Below are 20,958 nucleotides of genomic sequence, written 5' to 3'. Positions count from 1 at the left end.
GGAGAGATGCTTAGTGAGGGTATAATATGGAGAGTCATAGAGACACTGGGTAGAAGATACACTGATCAGTGATGTCAAAGACATTATCCAGTGGGTGCCTGGGCATTCACACAGCTGCATTTCAGATAGCAGTCCAAGCTACAATGACAATTTTTTCTTATTCTTTACTTTTCTTAAACTTGTAAGCCATTAATTTAAAAGCAAGGGATATAGATTATATGATTTTTTTAAAAAAACAATACTGAGCACCAGTTACAACAATAAAGAGCTAACGTTTAATGTTCCCCCTGACTCCAATTGCAGATATGCTGCAAAAATGAAACAATCCCTAAATAAACAACTGTACTTCCTTGAGGAATGGTACCTAGATGCTAAGGAATGGATGAGCCAAAAAATTGTTGCACTGGAAACTAATGTAGGCCCAAAGTCTACATTTTCTTTTTCCATATCCATAATAAAAAAATTAAGTAAGCATATGTCGAAGTATATGCTCCCCATTATGCTTCCCACTTGATTATTTATAAAATAACTTAAATTGTTAATTGTCTTGGTGGCATTTTCAGAGCTTGATTAATAATTCCAACAGAAAAGGAGAGCAGAATATTTCTCTACAGCTGCGGTTCCCAGAAATGGAAGAGCAGAACAGCAGAGGGAGGGAGGGAAATGTACTTTTAAGTAGATAAGGAAGATATTCATAACACTTATTATTCTGTTTCGTTAACACTCCTCCACCAAGAACAAGTCTAACACACCAAGAACATAGCTTTAGCATTATATTCTATCCATATCCACAACAATTCACAAAATCCAGTAAAGAAAAACGATGCCATAGTGGGTATACCTGTCTGCAGAACAGTTTCAGGATCAACAGATGGAAGGAAATTCAAATCTATAGACCTTGAAATAGAAAGGCAAATGGCTGTTACTTACTTAACGTTGATAACTGAAGTTTCAAGCACTGAACACAAGTATATAGCTTCTTGACTTTTATAAAACATTCTAATTAAATTTCACATTTTTTTCTTTACCTGGCATAATTTTCTTTGTCAAAACCATATTTGGCAATGTCAAAAAAGAAAAAGAGACAAAGAGGGATCGAAGTATCAGAAATGTTGGCATACTTGACATTGTAGGCTATTTTTCTTTTCAGTTACTTTTCATACAAGATAAAAATAGCCCAGGCATTCTCTATCTTGAAAAAAAAACAACTAGTAAGACACACCCAACTAGTAAAAAAACAACTAGTAAGACACACTCAACTACATTTTCTACATTAGCACAAGGATTAGTGCTTAATTCAAGGAGATTCTCCACATCTCCTCCCGCTACACCACCCCTGGAGGGTCAGGGGGACTCCCCAAACAGATGCAGCAGATGTGCTGGGGTGTGTGTGTTCAATTATGCAAGGAGAAATAAATAATATTTTGCACAAATGGAACCCCAGTAGTCTCCATGGAAAAAGCAAGTGTCATTGCCACACATCTCACAACCTGGCAGAGACCGAAATACTGCATTTTAAGGAGACCTAGGAAGATAACAGGAACTAGAAACTACAGCTATACATTCCTGGGGAGTGACAAATGGTTCCTGGGGAGTGATAAATACTACCTGTAGATACAAACAGAAATTCAAATTTGGGGACACCAGAAAGAGCAGAAAATAGAACACAAATGCAGAGAAGGCAACAGCTGCACTGAAGCACTTTCCTAGCAGCGTAGAAATAAGCAACCCTACTTTCTGGCTAGCTTTAAGCCAAAGATAAATAGCCACAATTCCAGACCGGCACTGCACATGAAAGGTAAGTTAGGATGCTGTGTTTTGGATTTCTGTATGACAGAGGTGTTTTGTTTTTGTATTTTAAAAAAGTTCAGTATCCTAGCCGGAAACACCAGGGATCTTTTACACAAACTATTCCCATTCCAATGTTGCTTTTGAAAGCACCTATGTCCCTTCCGTGAGCTATAGTTTATGGTCAAAGGATTTAATTACTAATAAATTGTTAACAGAAACAAGAAAAATAATTACCTGTCCTTCTCCTGTTGGTTTCCTTTATCATTTCCACTGTTGATTAAGGCAAGCTCATCCAGTAAAGATGTAGATTCTTTTGTAAACTTTTCAAATGCCTATGTAAAATATTTAGAGTTACCATTACTGCAATTGATTTTTACAGTTTCGTGCTTGAAGACGGATTGCCTGTCTGAGTGCTCCAACCCTGACACTGGGAAATCATCTCTAAGGCCTAGCAGTTTAATAACAAGTGAGTTAGAAAGCCACATACAAACAACATAGAACACGTTGTAAAATGGACATATTGCACTCTTAAATTACTGTTGCTGCTACTTTCTGGATTGTTAACTCCCAAAGACCCTACAAAGGCAGTTCTCTCTTTGTACACGAGTCCAATACTGGTTTAAACAAAACATTAGTGGCTGTGCTTTGGTCACACCTTCCCGGAAACAGGCACAATGGGGCTTATTGAACATGGCCAGTTTAAGAAAGTAACTCCTCTAGATGGACCAGAACCATAATAAAACGATTCTCGTATTTTCCAGGCAATCCAGAAAGATATTGTACCATTGCAGATGGTATTGAAAACTGCTGAACCAACAGGGATGTATTCCTCCTATCCAGTTCCCAGGGCAATTCAACTAGGGCAATCAAAGCAACTGCCATCCCAAAATCAAACCTGAAGTCAGACTGAAATTAATGTATACTAGGAGTGGGGAACTGGATCACAGTGATATCAGGTGACTTATTTTTTGCCCCAGCATTTTGATGCCGCTAGGACACATCTAACACAGCTATTAATATTTCCAACCACCCCTTTCCCATAAAAAGTGTACTGAAAAAGAACAGACAAAAAATTGCCAAGCAACTAACCAGCCTCTTGTTCAGCCAGTCCATATGATCGTAGGTAAGACTCCCTCCAAAATCTTCTGTCAGCTGGCATGGTTCTATGTATCGTGTAAGCTTATTGGCAGATACTAAAATAACCTGTATAAGTAAATTAAAATGGGCATTAACAACAACAACGGCACACACTTAATCCACTCAGTGGCTGCTGAATGGTGGTACAAAAAGCATGTTTACTCAGAAAGGGTTCCCACTGAATTCAACAGTAAGTGCATTTAGGATTGCAACTTTAGTTAGGGGCTACAGTTTCTGCAGCCAAATCATGGAGTATAGCATCAGGAGTAGCGATCTGCAGGAGGAAGTGGCAGACGTGTGGTAGTGATGCTTGAATCTTCCACATCCATCCAGTTCTAGGCATTTATTTCCTATCAAAAATACAAGGGGGGGGGGAATGGGGGTGGGAGTGGGGAGGAGATCTTGGAGGGGGGGGAGACAGTGGGTGGGAGAAAAGGTAAGAAGATCATCATCTGCTTTTCCCCTACAAAATGCCTTCGGTCCTTTCAGCTCAGCAGAGAAACGTATGCCAAAGTTTCAAAACATAAGCTGACCGATGGGCTGATTTACTTCCAGCCTTGGTCAATACCTTCCCTTCTCTCCCTCCTGAAATGTTACAATCCCTAAATTTATTTACTGTTTGGAATACAAAGAAGCATTTTGTACCAAATAACTACAAGCTACAGTTTGCTAGTTCTCAGATACGTGCCCATGATTCATTATTAATATTTACAATTAAAGCATAAGCAAATTTAAGTATGATTATTTCAGTATGTTAATACATGAATTGTGATACAAGTTTTGTTGGAGACAAGCATTAACAAAATGCGTTGCTTTTACAGCTTTAAAGTGTGTCTGTGTTTCTGAAACTGAGAGAAACCTATTCCCGTACTGCCCCCCCCCCAACAATGGCAAGACTCTGACAGAATCCCAACTTTCACTTATTAAAAAATGGAAATTGTTCTGTCTCCTCACCCAGTTGTGTCGTACAAAAACCACTCTGACAGCCTGAACATTCCTCCAGTCTAAGGAAGCCGTAGGTTATACAAGAAATTGGATGGATATGCCTAGCCTTTGTCTTGCATGACCATAGAACTCAACAATTAGAATATTACTGAAGTTAATCTTCCTGTCAAATATATACACTGAGGGCCAAGAAATGACATTTATCACATAGTTTGATGCTGCATAGCTTTTCTGTTTCTTTCATTAAAATAGTGAGGATGGGGACTGAGACAAATGCAAGGCTACAGCACACTAAGTGATCAAAATTGTGGGAACCTTTACAAAAAGTTGTGTTTCTGAGGTTTGGTGGCTCATAACATCATTCTTTTTTAGAATACCACAGATTATATATATATATCATTAGAAAAACAATTTAATGCAGAATATATTGCAACAAACTGTGCTGCATTACCTTTATTCTATCAAAAATTATAGCCAAATAACCAGAAATTATACACAGAAAACCATGATAAGGGGTATTTTCATAACTTCTCACCCTTTCTGTTAGCAGCATAGAAACCTTTTGCCACAATTAAAGTCCGACTCTGGGGTTGCGGCGCTCATCTCCCTTTATTGGCCGAGGGAGCTTCCGGGTCATGTGGCCAGCATGACTAAGCCGCTTCTGGCGAACCAGAGCAGCGCACAGAAACACCATTGATTGGCAAGTCGTAGGCTCTGTGGTTTAACCCACAGCGCCACCCGCGTCCCTTGTAGCATTGTATTCTGCATTAAATTATCGGTCTAATGATATATAATTGTATGGTATTGTTTTAAAAAAAGATTGATGTTATGAGCCATCAAACTTTAGAAATGCAACTTTCCCCACAATTTTGGCCACTAGTGTATGTGCCCCTCTGTAATTCGGTATTCCCACCACTCTCTGAAATAGAATCAAACCATCTCCCTCCCATCCTTGCTATTCACGACAGAAGGAAAGATCCCATGGGCAAACAGTCGGAACTGAGGGTGTCCCAATTCCAATAGGGACCACAACAGGAGCAAAAGGTTCGTGCCCCTTCCTGGTCCCAATTCTTCTCAGCCCCTCCCCTGTGGTGGCTTTTTAATAAAACAAGAAAACAATGAAAGCAGCTATGCAGACATATCTAATCTAACCTTGGAAAAGGGCTACCATGTATTGAAGGGATAGCCAAGGGGATGTCCTGCAGAAGCTGTGTAAACAAACATCCATCATCCCTAGTTCACATGGCCAATGTTCCAAGATGACTGAAGTTGTACCATACTGGCTTGAATATAAGCCGCACCCCCCCCAAAAAATTCCGACCGTGAAAAGTTAAAGTGCGGCTTAAATTCACGACCTTACAAAAATGGGCTTTTGTGGTATCGCTGCTGAAACAGACATACGGTAAAACGGAATGGGTGTGAGTGCCTGCAGAATTTTAAGGGAGCGGTTTATATTCGGGTATTGTCTTTTTTTTCTCCCCCCCCCCCCAAATTTTAAAGGTGCAGCTTATATTCAGGCCAATATGGTAATATGCAAGAACTGAAGGACACCATATTGTCACCCCTTGTTATACTCCAATTTGAGCACCTGGCCATTTCAGAATGACTTGTTGATCATGATTAAAAATACATTTCATTAGCAATCTGCACTTAGCCTAGTTTTTATCTTCATTAAGTTTCAACAGTACAGTTTTGTTAGACTCAAAGGAGGAGAGGACCACCTGGGAAAATGCAGGCTAACCTTGAGAGTAGCAAGTGATTTGCATTTTCCCTGCATAAAGAGAGTACAAGCTATGTGCATGGCTAGTGGATATGTTGCACTCCCAAATTATATTATCATAATTTCTAGTTATGTGCACTAAGTAGCAATTAAACATCTTCAAACAATATGTGATTTTTTAAACACAAAGTAATTTAATAAAAAAATGTAATTTAATGGAGCGTTTTCCTGTTGAAAGCACTTTAAATACTTCTGTGATATAAAAGATTCCGCTTCATTTGTAAGAGATGCTAGGGTTAGTAATGCTCTGGTTCCTTGCTCTCAATGAATTCAGCAGGAAAGCAGCTGACTATAGTAATTATTAGTACTAATTTCATTTCTACAGCACTTTATATTTTTAATAAAAAAATCTCCAAGTGGTTTACAATACATTCAACCATCAATAAAACAATCCAGAATAAAACATTACTGAAGTGAAATATAAAGTATACATTCAAAGTAACATACTTGACAGGAAAGTAAAATATTATCTTAAGAATTTCAAAATAAAACATTACAAGGTTTCAAAATAAAACATTACAAAGGAAGTCAACTACAGAATGCACATTCAATGCAGCAAAGTTAACTATAGTGGAACCTCAAGTTGTCGAACGCTTCAGAAGCCGAACAATTCAGACAACCGACAAACTGGAAGTGAATGCTTCCATTTTCAAATGCGCCTCAGAAGTCGGAAGACGACCGGCAATTGCGCCTCAGTTGTCGAACCTTTCCGGAAGTCGAATGGTCTTCCAGAACAGATTACCTGCGACAACAGAAGTTCCAATCTCTCTCTCTCTCTGTATATGTATATGTATGTGATTTCAAAAGAAAACATTACTAAAGGAAGTCAAATGTAAAATGCACATTTAAAACAGCATAATTAACAAGAGAATAAAATATATCTTCTGCTGTTGCTACCAATCCTGCCAATGGCGGTTTAATGGTGGGCGGCAGCAGTGGAAGCTCAGGCTCAATGATCCTGGGTCTGCACTAAGAGACAGCCAAGATGGTCTCTGCTCTCTTCAGCAGCCTCCTTAAAATAAAATCTACTAAGTGACCCAGCACTAGTATGTACCAACTGGCCCGCTCAAAGAAAGCAATTCTTCACAACAAGGTGGAACCCTTCTTGTGAAGTATGATTACAAGTAACCTGCATCAGACTCTTGAGACTCCCATGGACTGCAAGATCAGACCTATCCATTTTTAAGGAAATCAGCCCTGAGTGCTCACTGGAAGGACAGATCCTGAAGCTGAGGCTCCAATACTTTGGCCACCTGATGAGAAGAGAAGACTCCCTGGAAAAGACCCTGATGTTGGGAAAGATGGAGGGCACAAGGAGAAGGAGACGACAGAGGACGAGATGGTTGGACAGTGTTCTTGAAGCTACCAGCATGAGTTCCAGCGTGCTCTGGTCCATGGGGTCACGAAGAGTCGGACACGACTAAACGACTAAACAACAACAACAACCTGCATCAGCAAAATGTTTCGCATTTCAAATGGTCTCACCTTTTTCATGGCCAGGCTGCATACACAGCTATACCTTGGTTCTCGAACGGATTCCATTCCGGAAGTCCGTTCGACTTCCAAAAAAGTTTGAAAACCAACGCACGGCTTCCGATGCCTGCACTCAATCAGAAGCCGTGGAACCTGAGTTGGATGTTCGGCTTCCACACAAGTTCGCAAACCGGAACACTTACTTCCAGGTTTGCGGAGTTCGGGAGCCAACACGTACGTGTACAGGCGTTCAACAACCAAGGTGTGACTGTATCGGAAAGTACAAAAGGTAAAGGGATCCCTGACCATTAGGTCCAGTCATGACCGACTCTGGGGTTGCACGCTCATCTCGCTCTATAGGCCAAGGGAGCCGGCGTTTGACCGCAGACAGCTTCCAGGTCATGTGGTCAGCGTGACTAAGCTGCTTCTGGTGAACCAGAGCAGCGCACAGAAACGCCGTTTACCTTCCTGCCGCAGCGGTACCTATTTATCTACTTGCACTTTGACGTGTTTTCGAAATGCTAGGTTGGCAGGAGCAGGGACCGACCAACGGGAGCTCACCCCGTCGCGGGGATTTGAACCACCGACCTTCTGATCGGCAAGTCCTAGGCTCTGTGGTTTAACCCACAGCGCTACCAACGTCCCATATCAGAAAGTATGCTTCCCCCCTAATTAATGTAGATATCCTTAAACATATTCATGGTAAAAAAATTAATTTGGACCCCATGCTGCTTTTTTAAAATAATTTCCAAACTGTTCAGTTAACAATGCCCTAGGCATTAAAAGCTTTTAGTTTGATCTATCTTTTGCATCTGCATCTCAAGCTACTCTCCCCTCAGAAATCACATTAACTACTGCTATTATACCAGATCTTATCTTTTCCAAAGGGAAGCCGTTCACACCAAATGCTTTTTCCTGCTCCTTATGTGGATTTACCCCTTCCTTTCACAACATGTGAAGATGCTTTAGTGTCAACAACAGGAAGGCTATATACAATATTACAGTTTCCATTTCTTACATTAATTTTTTTTTTTGGGGGGGGGGGGGAATCGTGAAAAGAAAAAGAAAAAACACCTGAGTGCAAATGGCTTATTTAGCAACAGACTTGGCCGCAATATCAATTTATAGTGAAAAGATGAAGCTTCTTTGAGAATCAGGATATAACTGAGCAGATGGTGGCACAGACAAACAGCATCAATAATTTATGCCTGAGGGCTCGTATTTCCCTTTGGGCTTCCTATGGCCACCCCTATGGTGCTATTCATGGCTAGCAAGAATGGTGGTGATAGGGCTTAACCCTGCTCTATTCAGTTCCCCAGTGGTTTTACTTCTTTCTACCAAGAGCTTCATATCAACAGACAGCTGCAATTCTGCTCATGTTAATGAAATTCTGCTGAAATAGCAAGCAAGCTCTTTATCCTTGAAAGAAATGGAAATTTCGTAAAATCACTGCAATTGTCAATTTTGTTAATGACTGCGCCATCATCGGATAAGCCATGGATGTTGTTGAAGACAATACCCGTGGGACTTAATTCTGAATAGACATTTCTTACACTAGAAAACAATTGGATACACTTTTGTACTAGATGATATGAAATGCATTACCTCAGCAAGCTTATCTACACAAACATCACAAAAGTAGGTCCAGTGAAAGCATTTTTTTTTCTATTTATACTGCAGTCACAAGTTCATACTCAAGCCATGAAAATCCCTTATTGTGAACATATCACATCCATTTGTAACATTCTTATGAAGACAAAGACCACACCAATTAGTTCCCTAGTTTCCTGTTGCATTTTCAACAGACTATAGTGGAACTCAATTACAGAAACCAACACATGCAAATTTCAGTGCAGTAATTTTGTATCACTTAAACTTACAAGGTTTTATCTTCATAATTGAGGTTCAGCTACAGCAGCAGAAATTATCCACATGGCCACTGAAAATTCTCAATTAAAAGCCTCTCCATTATAAATTTAATTGAATACATTTTTATGATTAAGTGACTGATATTGAATTAGACCTTCAAGTCAAATAATAAAAACTGCCCACATTTCTTAAAAGTGCTAGAATCTGGATATTATCCCAGGCTCATTAGTACATCAGATTTTTACTTCAAGCATTCTGTTAATTATGTCTGGAAAATTGTCAGTGCCAAGACATAGTAGGAGAGAGATCAGTCATAGGGGAAAACATTTATCAGAACTACAGAAGGTTGCCATTTTTACAATTATTACAAGTAAACCAAGGGCCCAGATGACATTAGATAAACCTCCACAAAACAACTTCAAAATATGTATTTCACTTTGACAAGGGTAGCCAACATGGTGCATTCCAGATGTTCTCAGACCCAATTCAGCATTTCAGAAAACAACCTAATTAGGTTTGAGTCTGAATCCAGATTCAGATAAATTAAGCTTTGTGCTTCCCCCATTCACTATTATGTGGAAGTTTGATTTTTTAAAATGCTATAACTTCCCTCCTCATTATTATTAATGTTTGTATTTCTTATTCTTTTTTATGAAATTAGGTGAAATTCACAGGCATAGTAGCCCCTTGCACAATTTAAAGAGATACAGGTCCCAGGGCTTTTTGACTAAGCACCTTTAAAAAGGAAGCCCAACATATTTTTTCTGACAGAAGTGGATAAAATTTGCAAGCTTCTTAGTATCTTCTAAGGGCATCAATCACGTCACATGTCGGACAGGTAGTTGCAACAGTTTTTCTGCAGAGACAGACTTTAGGTCCTTGCAACCTACTGAGGTAATTATAAAGGATTTACTGAATCTCTCCTGTTGTTCTGTTTGTATGAAGGGAACATACATAAGAAAGGTTCTCCAAGTAAGAAGCCCATAAAGTTATGCAGCAATAGTTCCATGGGGTTTTGTGCTTAGCATCTTCAAAACTGATTTTTTAGGGCTGGGGTAAGTGTGAAGAGAGAACAAAAAGGGACTCTACTCCCTGTGGTTTTTGTGGGAACCAATTTTATTATGAAAACTGCATCCTAGGGGTCCCTAGGAAAGTCACAAAATTTCAGAAGGCTAAGTCCCAGGGCTAAGGGGTATGATCAATGAAAAAAATAAGCTTCAGGCTTGGATGCTGCCCAAATGCCACTGAAACTCAAGGTAACAACAGTTCAAAGCTGATTTGGAAAGAGTAGATGTGCAGGTATGTGGCATAGAGGCAGAAGGACTTGAATGCCCAGCATTTGCCAAGCAAGCACCACTAACAAAACTAGCAAAGAGCACAGAACATACAAGAACAAGCAATATATTATTTCAGCATCCCTTCCCCAAAGCACTGTGATTGGACAGCTCTAGTAAAAAACAACACAGCAACACACACAACCCATTCCTTCTGATTCAATGTGAGACCTGTCAGTCAAAAAGGAACTTTCCCTCATCTTCTCCCCACCCTGGCATTTTCCTTTTAGAGAAGACTGGAGAGAAAAGTTTTGCTTTTAGCAGGCACAATGTCTGTACATTTGAATCTCCCCAAATCGCTTTGGCAATCCCTGCTTTGGTTTGGAGTCTGCCAGAGACGTCCTGCTTTGGTTTGAACAAGACTTGAATCTGTCTGAAGTCAACATGTTTCAGTTCTTGATCTGTCCAAATCTTTTGCACTTGTTTAATATCAAAAGACAAAGTGCTGGCACAAGGAGTTGTTCAGTGAGAAATAGTTACAATAAACTGTAATGCAGACAAATTAAAATCCACCTTAAATATTCTGAGTAACTATAATATAGGTTAACAACAGGAGTTAGTTAAATTCATGGCAATAAAGTATTATCTTTCAAGTGATAATGTTCTATAATCATTGAAAATGTTTTGAAGGTCTCGTGGTAAGTCTGAACTAATGATCATGTCTGAACTAATGATCAGACTAATTACACTTACTAACTAATACAACAAAGTACTGCAAACCCACTGTAGTGAGTTTTATTGCAATGGCAAATGAATCATTCGGTAATTGCATTGTAGATTAGTAGCTATTATAAGCGATCAATTTTTACTCAGTTGCATGTGCAACTCTGGTGTTCACATCTGACAAATGAAAAAGCAGACATACATACCTCAAAGCCAAGTCTATCTTTCTCTTTCCAAAAGCAAAAGTGTGTAACCTTCTTGTCCCAGAATTCATCCGGTTTTACTACACAGACAAGTGATACCTCAGCTGGAACAACATTCTAAGAAGATGAAAGATACAAAACCTTAAATGAAATACAACTCATTAGTTACTATGTGGTAACCTAGACCTGCACAGATAGCATTTAGACGTACAGGAAACTTTCTAGAACTTCAACAACAGAAACAGTGGTGATAGCAAATCTGGCATTTATCAGAACCTGTGGACAACATCAATGAGCTAGATGGTCTTCATGGACCACTCAACACATCTAAGAAAGTAACTGGTAATAAGTTGGTACCTTAAAGAAAAGTTTTAAGCAACCCAAGACATACACTAACAATGAAATCCTATACATGTCCGTCCCAGGAGCAAGATTCATTGAGCTCAGCTGGACTTATTCCCAGGTGAAGCCTAAGCCCGCTCAATATCAGAGTCTGATAAATGTTTCTTTTGAAAGAGGCCAAGGCCTTCAAACTTAATGAATTTCATTTAAGTATCAACTATAAGATGATTTGTTCTATATAACAGATTACAGCCATACCTTGGAAATTGAATGGAATCCATTCCTTAAGTCCATTCGACTTCCAAACCATTGGGAAACCAAAGCGTGGCTTCTGATTGGCTGCAGGAAGCTCCTGCGGCCAATCGGAAACTGTGGAAGCCCCATCAGACGTTTGGGTTCCAAAAAACTTTCGTAAACCGGAACAGTCATTTCCGGGTTTGACGCGTTCAGGAGCAAAATGTCCGAAGTACCAAGGCGTTTGGGATCCAAGGTACGACAGTATATGGTAAGGACAGTCTTCTTTATGCAGTTTAGATTCTATATTCCACCCATTCAAGCAACAGGATAGCCCTTCTTCACAAATCAAAACTGTTAAAAATTCCTTGTGATTCACAGTTGTTTCCTCTGCCTGTCAAGTTCCTTCATAATTTTGCCTCTCTATGAGGAAACACACACAACTTATTAAATAGACAGACGGCAGGAACAAAGTGCTTATTATTCAATGACCTTGACAGCACACATCCTGTAAAAGTGCATTCATACAGAACTAAAAAGGAAGAAAGCAGTATGTCTTGCCACTTGACAAAAAATGGTTTGGGGTCAAAATGTCAAATCTCATTAAGGCAACATCTGTTAAAGATTTTCATAAAGTCAAGTGCTTTCTAACGATGGTCTATTTAGAAATAGCAACATTCAAGTAGAGGACAGTTCATTCAAGTAGAATAAATAATAATGAGCAACTCTTGCATCATATCTCCAATGCAGCCTCACCTGCTGCTCCCACTTCCCAATTTTATGTATGTACTTCCATAGAAAATATAACAAAAGTGGTACACAGCATAACAAACATAATACTATGAAAACAACAATAAAAGCACAAATAGCATGTCAATAAAAACTGGTTTGTAAAACAAAAAAACAACACACCATATTGCAAAGGTCATATTAAAAAGAACCAGGGATGAATCCAGCAAGACTGCTATCGGCCAAGTGATCCAAAAGGCAGGACCTGGCACAATGAAGTTCAGTCCCTGTTAAAACCTAGCCATACCGGTGGGGAAATTGCACATGCTATTCCAGAAAATGAAATAGAAATGACATGGAGTTGAGATAATAAACGTCAAAGCCCAATCCTATTCCTTTATGGGTTGCACTGTTAGAGGCAATTCTAGGATTTCTAGGGATGGTGTAAAAACCAACTTATACCTGCAGCAGCCTTACTGAAACTGAGAATTGAGTCGAGGGAATCAAAACGCTTTCAAAAAAATTCCCAAACTACAACTCAGTTCAGAGGCAGCAACAAGCCATGTTTTTTTTCTTTCTTCAAGCTGTGGACGTCCTCAGGATCACAGAATTCCTTATGTGGGAGAGATGGGAAGCTTATTCTCAAGGTTTGTTCACAAAGCAGTATTTTAAAAACGTTGGTTTGTCACAGTTCCTACAAACCATGGTTTCCCTGCACTTGGACAAAATATGAAACTGATTCGTTGCAAACTGCAAATGAAAAAGTCATCAACTCTTCCCTTTACATGCAAAGAGCTCAAGACTCACTTCAGCTTCAAAAGTATCAAAGTACCATGATTTGCTGATATGTTTTAAAAATCAGACTCTACATTTTTAACATGTAAAATCACACAAGGTCTACTTTCCCAGAAAGTAAGCACGACAATGTCTTATAATACAGACAGATTAACCTCCACAGAACTCAATTCTTCACTACAGATTCATGAAGGCATCTTACCTGTAGCATTAACACAACAGTCTTGACAACATTCCACTGAGATTTTCTACCATCCACTATAACGGTAAATCCTCTAGCTTTACACTTTTCACTGCAAAAAAGACACATATTCAAAACATAAAAAGGCATAGTTCAGTTATCACAACATATATCACCATCTATTTACTTGCTTAAACTTTAGCGAGGCACTCATTGCTCTTTCCAGGAGCTTTCTAAACAGTTTTTATTTAAGTCATATATCACATAATGAGATACACCCCCTCAAGAAAATATGGTGGTATCTATACAAAAAACCATTTAGTTTAGAAGCAAAATGATACTATTTGGTGCTTTAAAGGGCATGCTCACCTTGGTATGCTTAGCAGGTAGTCTAAAGTAACACTCAGCTCATCCATATTTGTTTGTTCTAGGCATAATGGAATTGTCAGAATGAGGCCACTTCTTCGATCCTTCCCACCTGTAAAATAAATAAAATATTTGTTAGTTTGAACTAAAAATAATATTCACTATTAACCAATTGGCACTAAAACAGTTTTTCTTTTTTTATAGAAAAAAATTTATTTGAAAAATATTGTAATGAAATATGATACGTGTCCTTTTTCTATGGATGTATTACAGCAAAAGTACATGCAAGTGAACGAGATACTGGACTAAAACAGAAGCTATATGCGAACAGAATCACATGTTCCCAAATCAGGCTTAACTTCTGTTTAATTCTTCACAAGTGTACTGAAGCACATAACCTAAATTGCCAAAAGATTTGCCATCAAAATAATCATTCAAGACACTCTGTTTAGGACATTATGTTGTGCACAACTCAGTCATAATGAAATGCACATTCTCCCCTATAGGCTTCAAAAAGAACATACACTGAGATCACATTACATACTTGATGCTTTTAACTGTACGCTGGTTTGTAACTTTAAAAAAAAAGTATAGATCATAAGGGCAAAGCTTTGTGTAAACCCAAAATAGCTATTTGGTTAGCAGAAGACGATGACCAACCACTCAGCAACAGAAAAACCTCCTAAATGTCTGAAAACTGTAATTTGCATTTTAAAACACTGTGGTTTCTAGGTGGAAAGTTTTTGGGGACTTACCATAGACCTAAAAGGTTGGGGGGGGGAGCCTTTGCAAAAATGACAGGGTGTTTTTGTTGGAGAAGTTTCCTAGCGCTTGGTGAGATATGCTCAAGGATTCCACAGCTCCCTCTCACCCAAGACTATAAAGCTTCTCTGGGGCTACACACAGTTCCCCAGAGTGGTAAAAATCCCCCATGGGGTGTGCTTTGCTCTGCTTAAAGATGTACAGTGGTACCTTGGGTTAAGAACTTAATTTGTTCTGGAGGTCTGTTATTAACCTGAAACTGTTCTTAACCTGAAACACCACTTTAGCTAATGGGGCCTCCCGCTGCTGCCGCACCGCCACGCGATTTCTGTTCTCATCCTGAAGCAAAGTTCTTAACCTGAGGTACTATTTCTGGGTTAGCGGAGTCTGTAACCTGAAGCGTCTGTAACCTGAACCGTATGTAACGCGAGGTACCACTGTAGTGCATATATTCTATGCCCTTTTAATTTGTGGGGTTTGGGGGGTGTTATTGGGTTGTTTTTGTTTTGATTGTGTATTCTGTGTTTTTATATTTTGATTTTATTCTTTGAACCACCCAGAGACCTCCAGGTACAGGGCGGTATATAAATTCAGTAAATTATTCAGTAAATTTTATACATCCTCTAAAACAAGTTCATCCATTACTAATTTTAAACTTTAAATTAAGGAGGGGGACAGTTTCCAAGCCTTTTGTAGCTGGGAACAAAGTATATTCCATGACTAGATAAATCATAAATTGGCAAGAGAAAGAGGCTACAGCTTGCCATATATGGATCAATACCGAGGCTGCAGAGGACCAGCGTCTCTCTGAGATGTATTTAAGTACAGCTTATTCAATCTGACGATTTAATAATCTCCATTTCTAACCTTCACCAGAAACTATGTTAAAGCAGCTTTGTGTATAAGTAGATTTTTTAGCAAGGCACAGGATATATTTTCAAGACTTATAAAGTTCTAATAGAGGAAAAGGAATTCTATTTTTGCAACCACTTTATTTCCTCACATTTCTGACTTCATCGGTAGGTGAACTCAATGGCTCATTAAGCAATCTGTAATGGCTAGTACGTAGAATAAAAATCATTCTATATCCTTTGCAGCAGCTGATTTTGGCATAACTGGAAACATTTCTATGGCGTTTGAAGAAAGAAATTCATTGGGATGAGTTCAACACAGTGCTGTGGTAATCGTAAAACTGCCCAGCCAGAACAAAGAGCTGGTAGACATGATAGGAAGACAGATGGGTGGAATCGTCTAATCATAGCAATCTTTTTAGATTGAGATTAGCTGCGTGGTGAGAACGCGGATTGGCTACGAAACACAAGATTGAAGGGAAAATATCCGGGATCTTGAAATGGATTGTGGAAGGATAAATAAATTACTGGGCACTTGGGTAGGGCTGAGCCCTTCTTGCCCTAATGGGCCTATCTCCACTGCTCCTAGCACAAGACTCCAGCTTTTTCAAAACATGTAGATGGGCTCCACTTCCATATATGAATAGTAATACTGGTAAACACCAAACCTGATTTTATTTTTCATGTCCCTACCACTACAGTCAGGGACGTGGGTGGCGCTGTGGGTTAAACCACAGAGCCTAGGACTTGCCGATCAGAAGGTCGGCGGTTCGAATCCCCGCGATGGGATGAGCTCCCGTTGCTTGGTCCCTGCTCCTGCCAACCTAGCAGTTCGAAAGCACATCAAAGTGCAAGTAGATAAATAGGTACTGCTCCGGCGGGAAGGTAAACAGCGTTTCCGTGCGCTGCTCTGGTTCGCCAGAAGCAGCTTAGTCATGCTGGCCACATGACCTGGAAGCTGTACGCCGGCGCTCTCTCAGCCAATAAAGCGAGATGAGCACCGCAACCCCAGAGTCGGTCACAACTGAACCTAATGGTCAGAGGTCCCTTTACCTTTACTTACCACTACAGTCATACCTTGGAAGTCAAACAGCTTGGTTCCTGAACGTCGCAAACCCGGAACTGACTGTTCCGGTTTGCAAGCTGTTTTTGGAAGCTGAACGTCCAATAGGGCTTTCTGAGTTTCCTGCAGCCAATCAGAAGCCGCCCTTTGATTTCTGAACATTTTGGAAGTCGAACGTATTTCCAGAACGGATTCTGCTCAACTTCCAAGGTACAACTGTATTATCTTTTGCTACACCTAGTATAGAGATGCGGAAGTCTCCCTCACACTATCAATCCCCTCTTCCTGGATCAATAATCAACAAAGTAGGCTAGTGATTGAGATTTCTCCAGACTTAAGCTTCCAAGCCTTTGCATCAGAAACTGCAAACATTTTGCCATTACAGTACTTCTCCCACAGAATAGGAACTCAGCCAAGAGTAAATGGACACAAAAGGAAGCAGGTGAAGGAAGAGGAAATGACTCAGCATTGTTCAGGAGAATACAAAGATCACATTCATACTTTAACTTGAAGCAGCTGAGCCCTCTTAAGGAGAAGTTACTTTCCTTCCTTGTTGTACCATTTGCAATCATGTTTTCCTATTTAATATGCGCTTTTTGGACAATGGGAATCCCCCACCCCGCCTTCACATGGTTTTGCCTCTGGGAGGTGCATGAAGTAAAGAAAGGTTCATACAAGAGTTTAATAATAGGAAAAAAACACTATTTTAGAAGGACATCCATCCAGCTTGAAAAATATTGTGTGGGGTTTTTTTAGCATGCTTATAGCAAAATCAAACATGGTTCTAAGAAGAAAGGAAAACCACTCTGTCAGCTTGTAGACGGTCAATGATTGAGCCCGAATCCATCACATGACAGCAGTGAAACTGGCTTGAGAATTGAGATTCAATGAGTCCTAAATTGCCTCAGTCCCTCCTACTGCCTGCCCTTAGAACATCTCATTTTGAATGTTCTGCTGCAGGCAGGAGAGGGAAGTCAGCACCAATGGAGTCATGCTCCTGTCACTCCATTTGCAGTGGGTGCACAGTTTAGCTGGCAGAGTTGGGGATGAGAAACACCCCAACAAGAGCATGTTTGTTCTTAGAAATGGGAAATCTGGATTAGATTGGGGGCATGGGAATGCACATTGGCACTTTTAAGGCAAACAACATTGTGTGGATGCAGTCAAAATACAGTGGTACCTTGGGTTAAGAACTTAATTCGTTCTCGAGGTCTGTTCTTAACCTAAAACTGTTCTTAACCTGAGGTACCACTTTAGCTAATGGGGCCTCCCGCTGCTGCCGCACGATTTCTATTCTCATCCTGAAGCAAAGTTGTTAACCCGGGGTACTATTTCTGGGTTAGCGGAGTCTGTAACCTGAAGCGTCTGTAACCTGAAGCGCCTGTAACCCGAGGTACCAATGTACAGTGGTACCTTGAGCTACAAACGCTTCAGGATACAAATTCCGCTAACCTGGAAGAGTTACCTCGAGTTGAGAACTTTGCCCCAGGATGAGAACGGAAATTGTGTGCCGGTGGTGCAGCGGTGGCAAGAGGCCCCATTAGCAAAAGCACACATCTACTTAAGAACACTTTCAGGTTAAGAATGGACCTCTGGAATGAATTAAGTTTGTAACTAGAGGTACCACTGTAAAGTGCATTCACAAGGAACACCCATCCCAAAATGAATACCCATCTGGAAGCATCCCTAGATCCAAATAATAACTAATGGGTTGTATCCACTGATGGCTTTTGCCCTCTGATCCCCTACCCACCTACCAGCTCCTGATGGCTCATCTGGAACTTAATGGGACATGTCACAGAGGGCTGCAGTCAGTAAGGAGGATCAGTGGAGATTTGGTACCCAACCTTGTATGATCCGAAGCACATTCTGCAAGTGCACACCCACCAATGAATGCAACCCAGCAAAATATTAATAATATATGATTTGAAAATAGCCTTTAAAGACATCAGTAAAAAGCTGATGCCAAGTTAAGTGTTTGCAACAGGTGAAATATTTCACAGTTGCAATTAAAATGATTACCCAACATCCATTTAATGGCTGCCAGGAAAAGTTACTGTAAAAATTCTCTGCCAGGAAAGAAATGCCCTGCTGGTAAATTCGTTCCTTTACTCTATTGTTGCTCCTCATTTTCTGTAACGTTTATTAATGAGTTATTACTCAATTATAACATGTCAGCTTCTGTTTGTTTGCTATGTCGATTCCAAAATTGAGTCTAAAAGAAATTTCACTTTGATTGCCAGAAATCAAAGCAGTATTTTGGCAATGCCCTCCTCTGCCCTTCCCCCCCCCAAAAAAACTCCACTTGTCCAATTCTGTACATATTTCTTGGACATAACCCCTGTTGCTGGCAATGGAATTTTCCTGCTTTGAGATGCAGTTCAAATTTTAAGCATTTACTTATGAGGCTGGAATGTTTTATTTTTAAGGATGGGGCTGGTGCAAACCAAGTGTTTAATCCCTTAACGGTTTAAAGTAATTAGGAGTAGACTAGGTGAGCCATCACTTCTTCTCAAGCCCCTTCTTTTTCAGTGAAGTGGGCAGAGAATATTCTAAGCAGAGGGAAGAGGCTGGGCAGCAGGGATGACCAATGCCATTGCCCACACCTGACACCTTGACAATTCTTAAAGCAGGGATTGCCAATCTTTCAACCATGGATGCCCAGGAAGGCCTTCCTTGGAGACTTGGGCATCATGGTGCCATCTGGCACTAGGTTGGTAAGCATTGTGAATTTTTGTTTAGAAATGGCAGGCACTTCTTTTGCCTGTGAAGGGACTTTTCCGAATTGTGGGGCAGATGTTCTGTGAGTGAGAGAAATGCACTTGGGCAGAAACAAGCATAGTTGCAAGAGGTGATGAAGGCTCCATGCAACACAAGGAATCTTTTGCCCAAGGCTCGAACTCACCACCACGTGATTAAGGGTCACATGCTCTACTAACTGAGCTAAGAGTATGACTGCGTATTTGTGGTCTGCGAGAGAGATGCATGTGTGTCTGTGGTGTGTGCTGTGAGAGCGCAAGGAAGTGATTGTGGTTGTTGCCACCTTATATTCATTCATTCACTCATTCATTCATTCATTCACACCATGCCCCTTACAGCAGCCAAGCTGTTATATTACACCCGTTACAGCAGCCATGTTGTGACTGGCACCCACACATTTCAAAATGTGCTGCTGGCTCATAGAGACTGGCAATGCTTGGGTCCCATTAAACATGTACACACACACACACACACACACACACAAATATATATATATATATATGTGAATTTAATGCAGTCAACTTCTTACTTCAGCAACATATCCTTAAGCCTATACAGTGAATAATCAACTACATAACTATCTGCTAAGACATTTGAAGGCAAGAGAAAGTTCTTAGTATATGCAGTAATTCTGAATATGCAGTAAGTTTTACAACTATTAATGAGCACTTAGGGACCAGTTACACATTTCCATAGCCTTAAAGACTACAAAAGTATAAATGGTAGTTGAGTTATTCCCTTAGACAGAGTTTCATGATGTGCTGATTTAGCAATGAACTAGTAATCAGATATAATGCAAACCTTGAGGATTTTTTTCCTAGGACTACAATGTAGCAAATGCTAAACCTAGATCATATTTCACAAAATGTTTAATAATATATATATTGTTCTAAGGGAGAAAGGAAAGCTTTCTCCGGGTGCTCAAAAGGAATGATTAGGAATGAACGAGGTCTCAATTATCAAATAAAAACCTGCTTTACGGGAACAATTCTTCTCTACAACAAAGCCAGCGAGATAGTTAGGCAGCTAGCCAGCACTCCAGGGTCCAACATTAATTTCAGTAGTACAAAATTTATCAAGTACTAACCAGAAATTCACAGCTTTTCAAATTACCAAGTCAGCTCTCTTCTCAGTGCGTAATTTCAAAGGTTAAACAGTTAAAAAGTCAAACACATCATAAGAGAAGACATCCAAGTAGTTTAGCCTGAGGGAGAATCTCATTCTGGTCAGTGTCTGGAGAAAAAGATGTCAGGAACCTCCTGTGTTTTTAGAATTAATTACCAGCCAGGTGTAAGCAGATCCTTGATCTCACATTACTTATCAGTATTATACATAAAGTGAAAAATAACAAAGCAAAACTTGTATACAGACGATTAATCATCCAAGATGGAGAAAGAAACTTACTTTCCGAGTATCCACAATAACTAACAGCCTGAGCTTCAGCATGGATGAGGTGTACAATATATTTGTGGCACATTATCAGGAAGGATGGGGAAGGAATCAAGTAACAACACATCTCAATGAAACAGAATAGTCTGAATGAAAAACAAGGACACTGTACCTGAAAGGAAGGCTAACTTTTTCTTCAGAATAGGTAATATCACTGTAGCATCCATCTTGCCTTCAGTTAACTTTCAGAGTTCTGAAAGACAAGAAGGTGGTGTCAGAGGGTCTAAGTCA

At 39.9% G+C, this 20,958-nt stretch overlaps 1 protein-coding gene across 4 annotated transcripts in view; it reads right to left on the bottom strand.

Annotated features, from left to right (window-relative positions):
* SESTD1 (SEC14 and spectrin domain containing 1) overlaps nucleotides 1–20,958 on the bottom strand; it is a 53,064-nt gene that overhangs the window by 20,299 nt on the left and 11,807 nt on the right. For all 4 annotated transcript variants that reach the window (XM_083708367.1, XM_083708369.1, XM_083708370.1 and 1 more), the window contains exons 3-9: nucleotides 20,840–20,920; nucleotides 13,846–13,954; nucleotides 13,498–13,588; nucleotides 11,199–11,312; nucleotides 2,881–2,994; nucleotides 2,026–2,123; nucleotides 842–897 (exon numbers count right to left, since the gene is read on the bottom strand). In XM_083708367.1, coding sequence (XP_083564493.1) covers nucleotides 842–897; nucleotides 2,026–2,123; nucleotides 2,881–2,994; nucleotides 11,199–11,312; nucleotides 13,498–13,588; nucleotides 13,846–13,954; nucleotides 20,840–20,894 — 637 coding nt within the window. In that variant the 5' untranslated portion in view covers nucleotides 20,895–20,920. The remainder of the gene's footprint in view (nucleotides 1–841; nucleotides 898–2,025; nucleotides 2,124–2,880; nucleotides 2,995–11,198; nucleotides 11,313–13,497; nucleotides 13,589–13,845; nucleotides 13,955–20,839; nucleotides 20,921–20,958) is intronic.

The sequence above is a fragment of the Podarcis gaigeae genome, assembly GCF_964106915.1.
Source record: "Podarcis gaigeae genome assembly, chromosome: 1".
In the NCBI taxonomy this organism is placed as follows: Eukaryota; Metazoa; Chordata; class Lepidosauria; order Squamata; family Lacertidae; genus Podarcis; species Podarcis gaigeae.
Note: the sequence above shows the minus strand (reverse complement) of the source record. Positions and strands in the feature narration are given on the sequence as shown.